General features: G+C 37.2%; 1 protein-coding gene across 10 annotated transcripts in view; it reads right to left on the reverse strand.

The window, feature by feature from the left end:
• LOC112569989 (ryanodine receptor-like) overlaps window positions 1–15757 on the reverse strand; it is a 108871-nt gene that overhangs the window by 38105 nt on the left and 55009 nt on the right. For all 10 annotated transcript variants that reach the window (XM_025248125.1, XM_025248124.1, XM_025248122.1 and 7 more), the window contains 20 exons: window positions 15494–15572; window positions 15161–15250; window positions 14530–14667; window positions 13782–13847; window positions 13493–13568; window positions 13054–13177; window positions 10437–10677; window positions 9729–9850; window positions 9342–9452; window positions 9139–9220; window positions 7816–7972; window positions 7588–7669; window positions 6636–6662; window positions 5406–5554; window positions 4840–4975; window positions 3705–3758; window positions 3298–3416; window positions 2411–2589; window positions 1883–2041; window positions 268–552 (listed from right to left, as the gene is read on the reverse strand). In XM_025248125.1, the coding sequence (XP_025103910.1) occupies window positions 268–552; window positions 1883–2041; window positions 2411–2589; window positions 3298–3416; window positions 3705–3758; window positions 4840–4975; window positions 5406–5554; window positions 6636–6662; window positions 7588–7669; window positions 7816–7972; window positions 9139–9220; window positions 9342–9452; window positions 9729–9850; window positions 10437–10677; window positions 13054–13177; window positions 13493–13568; window positions 13782–13847; window positions 14530–14667; window positions 15161–15250; window positions 15494–15572 (2476 nt within the window). The remainder of the gene's footprint in view (window positions 1–267; window positions 553–1882; window positions 2042–2410; window positions 2590–3297; window positions 3417–3704; window positions 3759–4839; window positions 4976–5405; window positions 5555–6635; window positions 6663–7587; window positions 7670–7815; window positions 7973–9138; window positions 9221–9341; window positions 9453–9728; window positions 9851–10436; window positions 10678–13053; window positions 13178–13492; window positions 13569–13781; window positions 13848–14529; window positions 14668–15160; window positions 15251–15493; window positions 15573–15757) is intronic.

The following is a 15757-nucleotide window of genomic DNA, read 5'->3' on the forward strand; positions in this document are numbered from 1 at the left end:
CTACAGTAAAGTTATTAATTTCACATGTTCCAGTCTATGTTGCCACCTTAAATTTGCAGAAAGAACACTTCCAAAAAGAAATTTTAGCAACAACAGTTCATCATTTTGTGATGTCTATGCTCTAAAGCTGTTAAATTTACAATTATCTCCAAAACAAAGGAATACTTTCACCCAATATTTTAATGCCTACACAATGAAGCTCAATAGTCAAATTTATAACATCTTCTTCCTTACATTTACCTTTACTATCCTCTAGGCCTTACGTACCTGTAGGAGTTTTTGCTTTGCTTGCTGAAGTAATTCCTGCTCCCTGCCACTGAAGAATCCAAGCCCGACTGGCACCAACCGTTTCAGACAGGCCACATTGAGACTGTTGTGTGGTTCCAGGCGTTTTTTCTCACGTCGACGGCCTCCAGTTCGCTTGCTGGCAGTACTTTCTTGAGACTCGGAAACCTTGCCAATAGAGAGGCGGCTGGCTTGGCTTGGCATGATGAGAGCCATGTTGTCTATCTCATTGTGAGACACAAAGTTCTGTTCCTCACGTTTGAAAAACTGCACAAATAAATGAACAAAAGCATTTTCCCATGTAACACTGGTAAACTGTTTCTAATATAATTTTATCCACTGTCTCGTAGCACTAGACTTTTAGAGGGAGAGGTATCTTCTACCACGGTGGGAAACATCAACTAGAGGTCATTCAATTGTGAAGGTGAAAGGCTCAGATGGAGAGCTGGAGTAACTCTGCGCACACCAGTTGCAAAAGAACTAGAAGTGCATTGAGCTATCACCTGTAGGAGCGTCATCTTGGAAATGATGAAAAACTCATTACATGGGTTGTATTATCCCCCTTTGTTGAGTTATGGTACTTAGCACTAACATGTAAGAAACATAAATCCGCTGCAGGAACTTGACCACAACCACACTGGGAAATATCTGTTGCCCAAATGCCTAAGGCCGCAACTAAGCACCAAGGTGTGTGACAATAGGATGACCTATTCTCAAAGCACCTAAGGGACAGAAATTTGTTCTGGTTTTTTTTTTTTTTTTTCCCAAGCAAAACATTTTTAGACAAAGAGCATAAATGTGTACTTTCTTCCCTGTCTGAACTGAAATCACCTGAAGTCTTTATTCTTGGTTTCCCTTAGTATTTGTCTTAATTCACTATCCTAGGATCTTGCATGTGCTTAATAGGTCTTTGTGGTGATATGACCCTGGGAAGTCCAGTTGACCACCATGTGCCTTGACAGCTGTAAGACTGCTAGCTGTTTGATCAATAGGTCAGTCCATGTGACCATTCTTATTTTTCGCTGACCAGTCCCACAAACAAGCTTACAGCAGAGGGGGGTTTTGAGGGAATTCCTTTTGTTAGGTTGATATGAACCTTGGGTTGGCAGGTTCTGGAAGATTCCATCATTCATTCCACAAGACTACATCATCATATTCCAGGTGACTATTCCATCCAGGTTCACTGAGTGTACTTCATAATTATATGAAGAAGATTAATGACTTCAGCTTTGACAAGAAAGTGTGTTTCTTTCACTGTCATCTACATTGTGAAGATAATACAATGAACTCTGTCTCCTTACAAATTCTGGTTTGTTGTGTTCTTGCACAACTGGCCCCTTCCTGAAGTAACTATGTTGGGAGAAAAGGACATGTTACATCCGGCATAACTTTTGCACATTAAAATTGCACTAGCTCTCTTGTCAATCCTATCTGCCATTACACTGTTATTACTAATTGGCATGCATCTTAGTAACTCTGATCTGGTAATTACAAACATGTATCACACTCACATCTGGCTATTACAAACAATGTTTGCTAGATTTACTAAAATTTACTGCAACCAACAAACAACTACATTCAATTATGGGATGCCCACCAGAGACTTGGTCCACATGGTGAAGATGTCTGCTACACAAGAGAAGAGCTCTTCTGCTTCAGGTGCCGGGTTCTTCAGCCAGTGTGACCGATGCAGGTCCACATACTTTATCAGCAGTGGGTAGAAGGCATAAATATCTCGCACCAGAGTGCTGAATTTCTAAAGACAATGAGATGAAGACAGCATGTTCTATTCACCAGTCACCCCAGTCACATATATTTCCTGGGTAATTTCTCTTTATAGCCACCATGAGTGGTGTACACATTCATACATCTAACTTCTTTAACATTTTTAAACTGTCTGTTACAAATAGTTTGTAAACTACTTAACATAAGAATACTGCAGTACAGTAAAATTCAAAAGAACAGAATACTCTCTGGCAAAAGTTTGAAAAAAAAGCCTTGCATCACTCTAAAGTATTTGCTTTTTGTTAAGCAGTCCTTCTACAGCTGAGTAGTGTCCAGACCAACACAGCTTAACAGACCTTCCACCCCTCAACTCATACCCCTAAAAAGACTGCTCACTCACCTCCTGCACATACTGCTCCAGATCCTCAGAGCCTTCTGAAGAAATACGTTTCTGATGGGCTAATCGCTTCTCCAGCTGTTCCACTACTAAGGCACTGTCCCGCAGCTTGTGGGCAATGGGCAAGAAGTGGTCTTTGATCATGTCTGGTGTGGAGTTTGCAATGATGGGTTGTGTGCGTGCTGATGGTTCAAAACAAAATTTTTTTAATCAGGTTTTTAGTAGGTACCTCAATGAGTTTGGTAATGTCATAATTAAAAACTTTGAGAAAATAATATTCATTCTATAAAGTGATTCATCAAAAATAAAATCTGACATACGATGCTTATGTACCTGGATAACCTACCACTTGGCACATGCTTGCGCATACTTCGTGAAGATAACACTAAGCACATAGCCACAGGTTGTTGATATCTTTATTATAGAGACCACTTGCTTGCCACCTGCAGTTACCTGTGCAACCACTGCCAAGCAGGGCAAACTCTAGGCAAGCTTTCTGCATCAAAGGCTAAGTCCTCAACTGTGCTTCTGGCTAAGATGTTGATAATTTATAATTTTAGTAAAGCTTTAAAGGCTCTCTTTAGTTCTCTTCCTTTCTGCACTTATTGCTTCCTTTTTATACTCAGCAGAAGAGCTATTGATGTCTGGCTGCATTGAAAAGCAGCGCTGATTGTGCCGCTGGAGTCTGCCAAGCAGGAGGCTGTGCATCCCCCACTTCCATCCCCTCTGAACAATGCAAACTTGCAAGGCAATCACTGGCAACAAATTGGTCTTCATCTGGCATTCAAGCCAGCTCTACCATATTTATGCTCATAAACCACCCTATAAACTGGTTATCTGAAACTATTTTTAAATCTTTTAAGCTACATCAGAATATGAAAATTACTCACTGGCAATTCTGTTCATCCATGGGGCATCTTCAGAGCCAATGTTGTTCAGGATTAGCTTCAGAACATTGCCAAGCACTGAGTTCATTTGTTTGGCTGTTACCCTGGTTACTAAGTTGGTACTGCAACAACATTGCAGGTATGCAAAAAACAAGTATCTATAGCTGTATGTAAAATTCTCAAATATGAAGTATCAATTAAAACCATCAGAAAAATGCTTTAGTGTATCTTCACACATAATTGCTTTGTACGTGTAAAAAGATTATGTTTCATTTATGAGTTAAAACCCTTACATTTAAGGGAACAAGCCTGAATAATAAGTACATAAAAAGCTTCTAGTTTTAGGGTAAAGTTAAGGTGATCAGATAGTTTATAATATGTTACCATCTCCACTTGCTAACTACACTTACCCCTCCTGCCTCTGATGCCCATCTGGACCATAAGCCAGCCAATAGGGGAGGTAGCTGTAATTAGAAACAGTGAAATAGTACTAATACTTTTAAATCCCATCTCCCCATTCTGCAACATGAACACGTAGGACTCTAGTAGTGTACTAAATTATGTCTTTGTTTTTGTAGAGGGTAGGGGTCAAATAGATCCCAGGACTGTCCCTTTCTCATGCATGTTTTGAACTGTCCACCCGTGCTACTGGCTACTGACAATGACAATGATCAACTTTATTGGTCCCAATGGGCAATTTAAACATAGGATGGTGCTCTAGTTACAGTAAGTTAAAAATAAAAGCAGAAAAAGTTCACTGGACCTATTGTTACACCAGAAGTTACAAAGTCATTGGAAGTAGTTTCTGTTTCTACTCTTACTGATTTGTAATGGAGCCAACATCATCAAGATTATAGCCTTCCCTAGCAAGAAAACCACATCTACATGTGGGTAGTCACAGAAAACCACATCTATATATATGTAGGTAGTCACAGAATTGAATGGAGGAATAACAGAATTTGAGGGTTAAGTGAAGGCTTCGTGGAAGAAAATTTACATTCTGCAAAGCACTACAAAAAGACTCTGGTCAGTCTCCATGATCTACAGTGGGCAGAGATGTCTACTGTACTTTAGCTATGCTGATAACCTCAATCTACAGTAGTCAAACGTACTACTGTATTACTGTAAGTCTACTGTACTTTAGCTATCTGTGCTGGTGGTGGTTGGACAAGAACTGTCCACTGCTATCTAAAGGGTGCCTGATTCCTTAAAGCTGCAGTATAGATGTCTAAAAAATTAGACTATCCAGTTTTGAAATATAACCTCCTATGCCACTTATATTCTCCAAGTATGTGAACTCAGCTTCCATAGCCTCCTACCTTAGATTGCTTACTACCATAATGTTTTAAGTAATGGGTCAGATGAGCTATAAACCTACATATTTCTGAGCACAAACCACAAAAATAATAAAGCCATTCTTAAGCTTTTGTTGTTGTTGGTTTTTTTTTTTTTGCAATATTTCATAAAATATTGTTTAATCTTATATTTTCTGTGAAAACTCTTAAGACTTCAGCACCAAACTACTTGACATCTTGCACATGTTACCTGCAGATCATGGGGAGAGTCACTTCAATGACGTGGGGTGCCTCATGGTACTTGCCTCCTGAGTGTGCAAGCTCTTCAATTTCAGAGACAATTTTATCCAAACCAGGAAGGTTTTCCTTCAACTGGTCCATGACCTCTGCACCAAGGAAGTACAAGCACAAGTCAAACTCATGAGAAAAATTGGCTTATAAGGCTGTAACTTCACTTGGTCTGTTCTGTGATCAGGGCAGTATACTCATAACATTCTGTCACCTATAAAACTGTAATATGTTTCGGAACTTTCCGGCAGAAATAACAGTTGGCTGTCTTTAAGCTGTTTATGTTTTATGGTACCTTTAGTACCCAACGATGTAATTAGTTTAAGTCTTCAAGACAGGTGACACTTGGTAAACTTAACAGAGTACTCTTTTAATCATATACATAGGTACAAATAATACCTTATATGCAATGAAATCCATAACTAAAAGCTGTGGCATCTATTTCTTTTAAAAGAAAGCATAAGCATCTATGATACTAAACACTTAATGTACTCAACAAGTAAGCTTCACTAACACCTTCCTACTGACCTTGTGCCTCAAGAGAATGCTCTGAGATCTTGCCCTCCAGACCAAAGAGGATGGAGTGACGATTATACTTGTTCAGATCTGGCTCCAGGAAAGCGACTGGGAAACAACTGGCAAAAGATCCCACACACTCCCCAAGTGCTGGCCTATGTCTGGGTAAAACAATAAAATCACCTCATCAACAAACATCCTGTATATAAAGGCACGATCTTAAATTAGTGCTTGAAATAGGTCCTCATTGCTTTACAACCTCTTTTATTGTTTGGTGGCATGTGTTTCCTTATCTTTTTCTAAATATAAGCTCTTTTAAATTACTTCTTTAATTTTGTGAACAAGCAAAATACTTCCAATTCAAATTTTGAAAACTGAAACAAGAATGTCTTACACAAATATATAAGTGCACGAACTATTCATCTGTTTCTAGAACTAGTCACAATTTCTAAACATTTACATCACATATAAAAACTTTGTAACCAAAGATTGGGGGCACCAAAGGAATGGCAAAGAAAATGTGGCTATAAGCAGGCTTGCATAGCAAATAATTTATAGAAATGCAAAATTTGCTTATGCAGGTTATATTTACATTAATTCCAAGCATTAAAGAGCAGATTACTTGCATCGTTTACCACATATAGTAATGTCTAGAGGTCATAAAACCAGACATGAAAACTTTACACATCATATAAAACTTAAAGGTTTTTTTTTACAATGTATAAAGTGTAGGAGGTTTGCAATACTGTATGACAGCATTGAGGGCAATATTTTAAATAACGAAAAGCAAATTTCAGGCACTTTTTAAGACATGTAAAGAAATGTCGGCAAAAACTGGCAGATTTGGCTTACTAAAATATTAAAAATTCTGTTGGCTAAAAACATTTAAATAACAAAATGCTCTCTTACTCCACCACATAAATGATTTCAGTGCTTACATCTGAAATGCGCTTTTACAAAATTAACCTCCTTGGCATTAACCCTTACACAGGTGTGTAAATTTATGTAAAAATAGTTAAACCTAAGCTGTGTTGAGTACCAGGCTTATCACTGTATCTTTTCACACAAAATTTTTTGAGTTTGAGTAACACTAAGGGATAGTGCCAAGAAGATTAAAATACTTTGCAGCAGACAAAACAATGAAGTTGCTGAAAATTGACAAAATGTTTATTTAACGGTTAAATCCACCCAGGTCTCACAAATTTCATGCAAGAGCAGGCAAATACAAGAAGAGTACAGTACCTGGCCAGCTCGGAGGCAATAGTGTCCCTACAGCACACAGACAAGAGAGAAAAACACAACCATCAAGACAGTGGGCACCACGTGTTCAGATGTCCACATGTACATGTAATAAAGAACAGACAGTGTCACTGCTATGTGTTCAGATGTTTGTGTGTGTGTGTATATAATAAGATATCTACATGTTTAATAATGAACAGACTGTATCATTATGTCTTCAGACATCTACATGTGTGTGTAATAACAGACTGTATCATTGCTATGTGTTCAGATGTCTGCCATAAAACAATTTTCCAAGAACATGAAACACTCCAATTAACATGTTTATGACAATGGGCAATTCCATAAAAAAATCCAACACAGCATTCTCTTTACTGCGATTCAAATGAAAATAAGACATACTGCAGAAAGGTAAACAAGAAGACTAGGCTTATGCACATGTCAATAAAAGAAAATTATCACTTTTTTAGCATCACAGCACGAATTTTTAAAAACCATTGAAATTTAAATAAAGCACTGGTTTTTCCCCCCCATTAAAGAAAATCTGAGGCCACATCATTTTAAGATCCAATTGATGCTTACAAAAGTGTGCAGACAGCAAAAGCACCACAACCCCACAAATATAAAACTAGAGCAGAGAAACTAGAAAAGAAGACATGACATGCACTACAAAAAAGTTTAAATATAATCCCCTTCCATCAAAATAAGGCCACAGCAGAGACTGAAGTGGTTGCAAACACCCTTTACTTTTTGGTCAAAATAGCTTGATGTAAATATCAAAGTGAAAATTGAAGACACTTAAGATAGCACACATTTTTTTAATGGGGTTACACAACTATCATCTAAAAGTCATTACCCTCATGAACATCTATTGGTATGGCTCTCCATATAATACCTAATAGAATGATTTCTATTTGAAAAGAACAGACCAAAGATAGTTGGATGTGAGACATACCTATGAGAAAAAGCTGAACTGCTTGTTCCTAGTGTGTACAAGGCATTCAGAATGCGATAACAGGCCAGCTGAATGTCACCCACTGGAACAGCCACAAGAAAAACAGATTGTTTTAATGAAACCTTCCACTGCTTGTCTTCTAACATCAACCAAAACACTTGACAAAACTATGTTTACTTTCTATTCTCAACTATATTTCTCATAATGTGTATTATCGGTCAAACCTACCAATGAGATCACTGCCAAAGTGGTTGTGACCAAAGTGATCATAGAGAGAGCTGAGCACAGGCAATAAAACCATGTGGACATAATTGAGGGAGGTGGCACCACGGCAGATGGTGCCTTTCACATGGCTGAACTTTTCTTTCCGAAGATTTTCTACCACCTGCAACAGAAGCAAGCATAATAGTAAGAGTGAGCTTCCCTTTAGCACAAGTTTTAGTGTTTTTTAAAATAAAACTTGAAGCTTTTTGTGTGTATTTTTATTTTTCCATGACAGCAAATCAAACAACAAATTTTATGAATGATGTAATTTTTACGTTCATGGAGAATTTAAGGCTGAAAGATATTTCGGAGAATGGGAAAGGAATATCAGGTTTCAGCATACTGGAATGTAGTCTGTTTCATTTAAAGCAGTGGTGCCCAACCTTTTCTTGCCCAAGGGCCACTCTCGCCATGATTTAAAATCTTGTAGGCCAGAACATGATGGTTTTGTCAGAATCATGCCGACATTAAAAATCAAATTATGTAGTGATATACCAAAGCGTAAGATTTGGTTAGAAAGAAAGAAATCATAAGCCTGTGGCGGCATCAGGATGATGTCCCCCTGTGTCCGATTAAAATGAGTGGGCCGCATGAGGCACCTTCACGGGCTATAGGTTGGGCACCCCTGAGTTAAAGTAACATACTGTTATAACAGGGAACCTCAGTCAGAGATCCACAGATTTTAAATGTGACTGTTTGAATCATGTCAGATGATTTTTACTTTTTAGGGAAGTTTGAGAGGAAATTGAGAGGAACAAAATAAGTTTGGAATGCTGTAGAAATTGACATTATTTTTATCAAGTTTATGATGTACATTTTAACACAAGTGGATGAACATTTCAGACAACTTTGTGATTCATTTATGTGAGTAAAAATATGATTTATTGGATTTATGGGAGAATTGCCATATGTCCTTTGTGCAAGGCTAGGTAAGGTAAATCTGTATAACCTTAGTGTCTGTGGGTGGCTGCCTTTTTCTACTGCACAGTGTAAAGGATGATGAGAGGTTGATGAAAGATTTTGCATAAATTGTCATGGATGGCTTGCTTTGCTGATGGATATATTGTTAAATGACTATATTGCCCTATCTGGTTACTTGTTGTTTTTGTACATACAGACTGTTAAATACTGTATTATTTTATGTTTGTTTTGTGTGTCTGCGACTTAAAAAAAAAAAACCGAAGGAAAACAAATTTTGCACAATTAATTAATAAGCTGCTACAACTGTTTCTTTAGTTGCATGTGTGCTCTGAAGTTGCAAAAAAGTAAGTAACCCTGACTACAGACCTGGGTCAGGTCATCAGCTGCGTTGTTGAAGAATGGCAGGAGGGATGAGCGCACCATTTCCGGTCCATTCTTCACCACAGACCTATCACAAAGACAGATTTCACAAGTCATATTTTTACTAATTGTTTTAAGATTTGATGATACGTGATGTCCTGATAAGTCAATAAGCTACCAACATTCTACAGATGCAGAATGACACCCACCTGAAGTCAACAGCTTGCACCAGCATGCGCAAGCACCGCACAGAAATGTTAACATCGTGGCCAAATGCTGTGATCTTCATTCGTAAGGTCTGGGCCAGCTTGCAGAACAAGCTAGAGCATACAACAATTCAGTCATTATGATGTCCGAATTGATGACACTAATTAGTATACCTGATCCACAGCAACATCATCCACTTTTAATATGCATTAGGATGAAAATCATAAATGTACATAACATAATCCTTCATGTTAAATTTCACATATCTCTAAGGAGACTGCTTGTTGAGGCATATGTAAATAATGTTTAAAGTCATGTTTGTCTGTAAGGAGACTGCTTGTTGGGATGTTTGTGTTTGTTTTAAGTACTAAGGGGAGGCCAGGACAGACCTTGCAGCCATTTCTTTCTCCTTGATGGAGGCCATGCCCGAGGAGCTCTGTGGAGAGTTTGGTGAAGCTATGAAGTACACACGATGGGCATGAAAGTATTTCTCCACAAATGGTAGCACCACCTGTTGATGACACCACCTCATCACTGATTTGACATTATTAGATGTTTTGAATAAAAGAGTGATTGTGATTTTACGTGGCTTGTGAAAGCTGATTGAAATAATGAGGTCATAAATTGTCTTGAAAAATCAATTGCATGACTGATGTTAGATGCACCATATAACCTGGAATACCCTGCATCTGAAGCAGGCAGGGTGTGTGCACATGAAAACAAGTTAAGATGGGTCACTGAGCTAAAGGCAAATAAATAAAAAGAATACATAACAAAGATATTGACCTTTATGTAGGTCAGGCATCTAAAACATCAAAACCATTCAGATTTCTAAAATTTTAAAAATACGTTTTTTTTAGTCCTGAATGACCATGTAAGATGAAGAAAATTGTTTCCCTTGTTCTAAAAGGTGATATTACTCTGTACCACAAGCAGAAGCAGATAATGGGAGATAATGGGGAATAAACTAAACCAATTTAAACACCTAAGCAACAAAGACATAAAGACTAAATATCCCACTCTTTAGTCAGTACTGTAAAAACAAAAGCAACGATAAGAGCATTGATGATGGTAACAATGACTATGCTCTAGATCACCTTGCCAAAGAATTTGACGTCTTCTGTTGCAGTAGAGTAGCTTTCTCGTCTGGAGAAGCGTGACGAAGGCCGCATCTGTTGCATGTTCACTGAAGCATTGTCCAAGTACTCCAAAAGTTTCTCCAGAAGGCTGTATGCAAAGCGGCGCTCTGTGGCGGACACCCCAACCCCACTATCTGCTTCTGACTCACGGCTTCCTCTGGAAGCAGATTCACGCCGCCGCTCCAGTCCCATGTCGCCACTTCAAGTAGTATAATGGTGGTAGTGGTGGTGGTGGTGGCGATGGAGGTTTAAGATATGGTACATCCAGTGAGACAGGTCAACGTTGACGACACCATCACCAAGGCATGCGTAGCAAACCAAATAAGGCACCACCATGGTAACCAAACGACGTGGAGATGGAAACAAATTGTCAAAGAGAAAAAGACAAGAAAACCAAATGAACGAAACAGTTACAGAAAAGGCTTTCATGTAGCACATGCACATATATGAAAGGATGTTTAGATGAAAAAGGAGACATCCATGTTTATATTGAAAAATAAGATACCCATGTATAATAATTTCTTTTATAAGTAAAAGGTACTAAAGTATTTAAAACTCTCCAAAAATTATTTTTGCTCTTTCTTTACATTTGCCTTCAGCAGTTAATAAAAGTTATACAATTTTATGATGAATATTGATTTAAGTTATTTATCATTTACTGGAATTCATGGTAGAGAAACAGTGCATTTAAGCAGGTATATACACAAAGCTACAATAGATATGGTACACAGTGTTCTATGTGATCCAGATGGTCTACAGCACATAAAAAATATGTGTGGAATGTACAAAGTACAAACCAACATGCATGCTGCATACAAAAGTGGAAAAAATTATCTTAGATTCTTAAAAGCTTTGGCATTTATGGAAGTGAAAAACATACAAAAATGCTAACATTTAACATAAAGTCATACATTAGTTATCATTAAGGAGAGTTTTTTCTATTTTTCTTAACGGACACTGGTTCACTGGTACAACTATTTTAGCAGTAAAGAAACTAATTATAAGCTAGTTCATTTAGATTACAGCATTGTAGAAGCTACAAGGAGTTTATGGGTTTTATAAAGTGACCAGCAAGTAAAAGCACTTTCCTACTTTTGGCTGTATGTTGTATGATAATGGTATGTGATCAAATACTGGATCAATGATTATAATTTTAAAGCTTCTGTATTAATTAACCTTGCTTGTTCACAGCAAAATAACAACTATAGATCCCTTCTCATATCGTCATTCAAAACCATTTTCAAAATATTGCTTTAAAATGATAATTTACACAATTATCAACAGATGCAGTTATAAAGGCTAACCAAACACCCTAAGCTCAAAATTTTCTGACAGTCAAATAGATTGCACCAAAATCAATACTTCGTTGTAAAATTTTCCTAACTTTTTATTAAGAAACATAGCACATAAATTAACCTAAATTTTTGCTTCTGTGGCCACTAAATGGGGCAGCAAATACAAGAAGTTCAAGCACATTAATGAGACATTGCCATAATAGCAAGCCTAGTTTTGTGACATCTCCGGAAACAATATTTTTCCTTTTTTTCTTTTTTTTTTGAAAACAAAGGTTAAAATTTTGATGTTTTGTGGTTCACATCTTGTGAATGAAAAAGTTATTAACTCAGATTGTGACAATTACACTTACAAGTAAGAATTACAAGTAAACCAAACACTTACATTTCTAAATAATTAGTTGTATAAGAAAAAAATAGACATTTTTCCAATCCTTGTGCAATATTTTCTACACATTATAAGTCTGGCGAGTTTTTTTTTATGCATGTAGACAAAACTTCCACAACAAAAGTTTTGGATACATAAAATATCAGTGCAAGCTAAGCAACAAGGGTACAACCTGAAAGCAAAGTGGCTTTTGTCTTTGACATAACAACACATATCTATGACTCCACTAGCAATGATTGCTTAAGATTTGTTTTATTGATAATAAAATTGTTCCATAACATGCATTTTTTGTGTGGTCTTTTCTCCCTGACAAAGTGAAAATATTATTCCAAAAATCTGCTAGGATTTTCTGTGCAAGATAATGTGTGCACAGTGAAAAGTAGGAAAGGCTCAACAGTCACCCTGATAACACCAATAAACAAATAATAGTGCTGAAAATTCTCTTTAGTAGCACACGTAAATTAAGTGTTATGATAATGTATTCACAGTAACTTAATGATGTAAAAGATATGTACAACGCAAATTAAAACAAAGAAAGAAATGAATAAATGTAGGTGAAGGAGGGTGTGTGGATGTGTGTGTGTGCATATATTGTGTGTTATACAAAATAATGATATTATCATCTTTACGATTACTTTTGGTGGATGTAGCATAAAGTTAGCCCCATCAAAAGCATTCTTGCTAAGAAAAGTACTAACAATACCAGTAAATACTACATTAAGAAAAAGTTGAAGAATGCTGGAGAAAGTGTTAACATAAAACTGTGTAATGAAATAGTTTTGTTCTGTGGTTACTCTGTAAGCAGGATATGACAGAGGTGCAGAGAGGGAGAGATAAAGTAAACCATTAAGCAATCTTGAAACCTTAGCTAGTACTCCTAGCTATTGGAACACACCTGGAGATGCGGAACCCTAAGAATTGCAAAAAGCGAAGTAACTCCTGAGCATGCTCTCGATTCTTTCTGCGCTCTCGGTCTGTCAAGATGTCATAAGGCACAAGCTGAGGGTGAACTCCTCCACCTTTAGCAAGACATGCAAGCAATATATTGAGGTGCATAACTCAGTAAACAATAAACATGCATGAACCAAACATTCAGAAGACTTAATACGTGAAGACTGACATAAAAACAAAGAGATAGCTCAGTGCCATAATACTTTTTTTAACCACTTTCAAGCTGATGCCAAGCATAATACACAACACTTAGCTGTACAGCAGTTTTTTGTTCACTATAAAGGGTCACTTCAGTTTGCACTACAGTCATTTTAAATGTTTTTTGCAGTTTTAACAAGGAAGCTAAAAGACTTGTAAGGTTAAGACTTCACAGTTACACTCACCAATGCTGTCCAGCTCCTCCCGCTTCCGTTTGGCCCACAGATCATGAGAATTCTCTGCCAGACGTTCAGCCATGGTCTGCTCGCAGAAAACATGACTTATGAATGACTTATCACTTGCAAAATAGATTGTCTAATAGACAGTCTAAACTTTTTCTTTAATTCAATAAGCTGATTAAGTAGAACATCAATCAAGTGTACTAAAGAAAAATTGCAATGTCAATATTTTTGAGTCAGTGAGATAGCTTAGAAGTATTTTCAGTATTAGCAGAATTTAGCCGATACTACTTACCAGCATTTCTCTTGTTAGTGTAATGTTGCGGAGGTCATAAGGACGTGGACTATATCCATGTTCATGCTGAAAATTCCAGAAACAGGATCAACAAAAAATTTGGCAACATTTTAACAAAAGTTCATGGTGAAAAAAGTATGAGAATAGCCAGGGTTGCCTATCACACACACATGAGCCTGTGCACACTTTATGGCAACAAAACTATAAGCATAGACGTAGGATCTTAAAGCTTTCTTGTGGTGACTGTTTCCTTTTTTGCCTGACTATAGGTTGCATGGGTTTCTTATCAGGCTGAAGTCTCCCTTGGTTTAAGGACTGCACTGTGACAAGCAAGTAAAGATGTAACCTGTCACTTCAAACTCCCCTCCAGAAGCTTTAACCTTGACTTTTTTAACCCCTTTTGGGGATCTTGTACCACAAGAGGTCAGCTGTATTAAAAGACATTGCTGTTTGTAATGCTGGAGTGCACCTAGTGAGAGGTTGGGGCTAGGGCTCTTCTCCTTACTGCCGCTCCCTCCATCTCCTCTGAACCAAAACAGAACCACTTACCAAAATGCACTGCTGACCAATCAGCTTTTTTTAAGCAGTTAAGTAACCTCTCCCGCACATGCAAATAAACTTAATAAACACCATCAATAGCAAAATTTGACATTAAGAATATAAATTTTACGATCCCTGATAACAGCACAGCATCACAGAAGACACATTTATAGAATAAAACTAAAAATGAAAACCCAGGGTAACATACAATATTGGCTTTGGATGCTCGACGCTTGACACTGTCCCTGTTGGAAGTAAAGCGAGCTTGGTCTTGTTCAAGTGTCCATCCCCAAGCTAACATTGCCTTTAATGAGTCACGTACTGGGTCTGTGTAGCGCCTCTTGGTCTAAATAAGAAGAATAATTACACACTGTTGCTAGTTTTTGTTACCATTCAAACTTCATAAACACTTCAGCAGTTTTTGTAAAAAAAAAAAATCTAGCCAAAAAAAACAAAACAAAAAAAACAACAACAACAAAAACTACTACACAATCTTTGCACATTAAATTATGAAAATATTTGAAACATAAACTGATACATAAAGTGAACTTTCCAACTTGATGAAACAGAAAAACTTATACAACACTCCACACCACTCCCTTTCTTAAGCATGTAATTGATTTTGTAAAAGACAAGTGTCTCTGGGTTATAACAGAACTTAATGTTCTGGTTGAAGAAATGACCTGATCATACATCCTGATCTCATTCTTTAACATTCTTTTGCATGCCCATTTTCATCTCAAAATTACTTCTGTGTCTTCTTAGTCTATCCTGTCAAATATAAGACTATAAAATGTACTGAAATGAAAGACTAAAGTGTAATGACACTTGCTGCTCACCTTCTCATCAAGCAGGTGATACGGCTTGAGCAGTGGGTGTGTTTTGCGATCATCATCATAATTAGTGCCAAACAGCCAGCCCTCCTCAATCTGAAAAGAAAAGGATAGTAAGCCAGTCGATAGTAAACAACTTTTCTTGCAAAATGTCAAGCTCACTTCGCTGCTGTGAAGAATTTCTACAGATGTACGCAAGTTTTCCGCTCAGTAGCCTTTACACTGAAAAGTGATAGTGTGTCTAATGACCTTACCCACAAAGAAAAAACAAGACCTATCATGAATCCAGGCCAAAGAGACAAAGTTCAAGGTTTTTACATTCAGGCCCAATTCACTAACCTCCTTCATAGCCCAACAGTCATGGAAGTGCTCAGCAAATTTGGTGGAAGCTGATTCTAGGTGCTGGTTCAAATTGACCCTGCATCATTTCATAATGCTGTTCTTATCACATACATGTATCAATTGATGGACTTACACACTGTATGCAAAGACACTTAAATACTCATTATTAAAAATCAGATAAACAGATGCATGATTTATATGCCAAGAGAGCTACACTAAGGATAATGTTTTATGGTGCTGGTTTTACCTGAGGATCCTAAA

The sequence above is a fragment of the Pomacea canaliculata genome, linkage group LG8 (assembly GCF_003073045.1).
Source record: "Pomacea canaliculata isolate SZHN2017 linkage group LG8, ASM307304v1, whole genome shotgun sequence".
NCBI classification, from domain to species: Eukaryota; Metazoa; Mollusca; class Gastropoda; order Architaenioglossa; family Ampullariidae; genus Pomacea; species Pomacea canaliculata.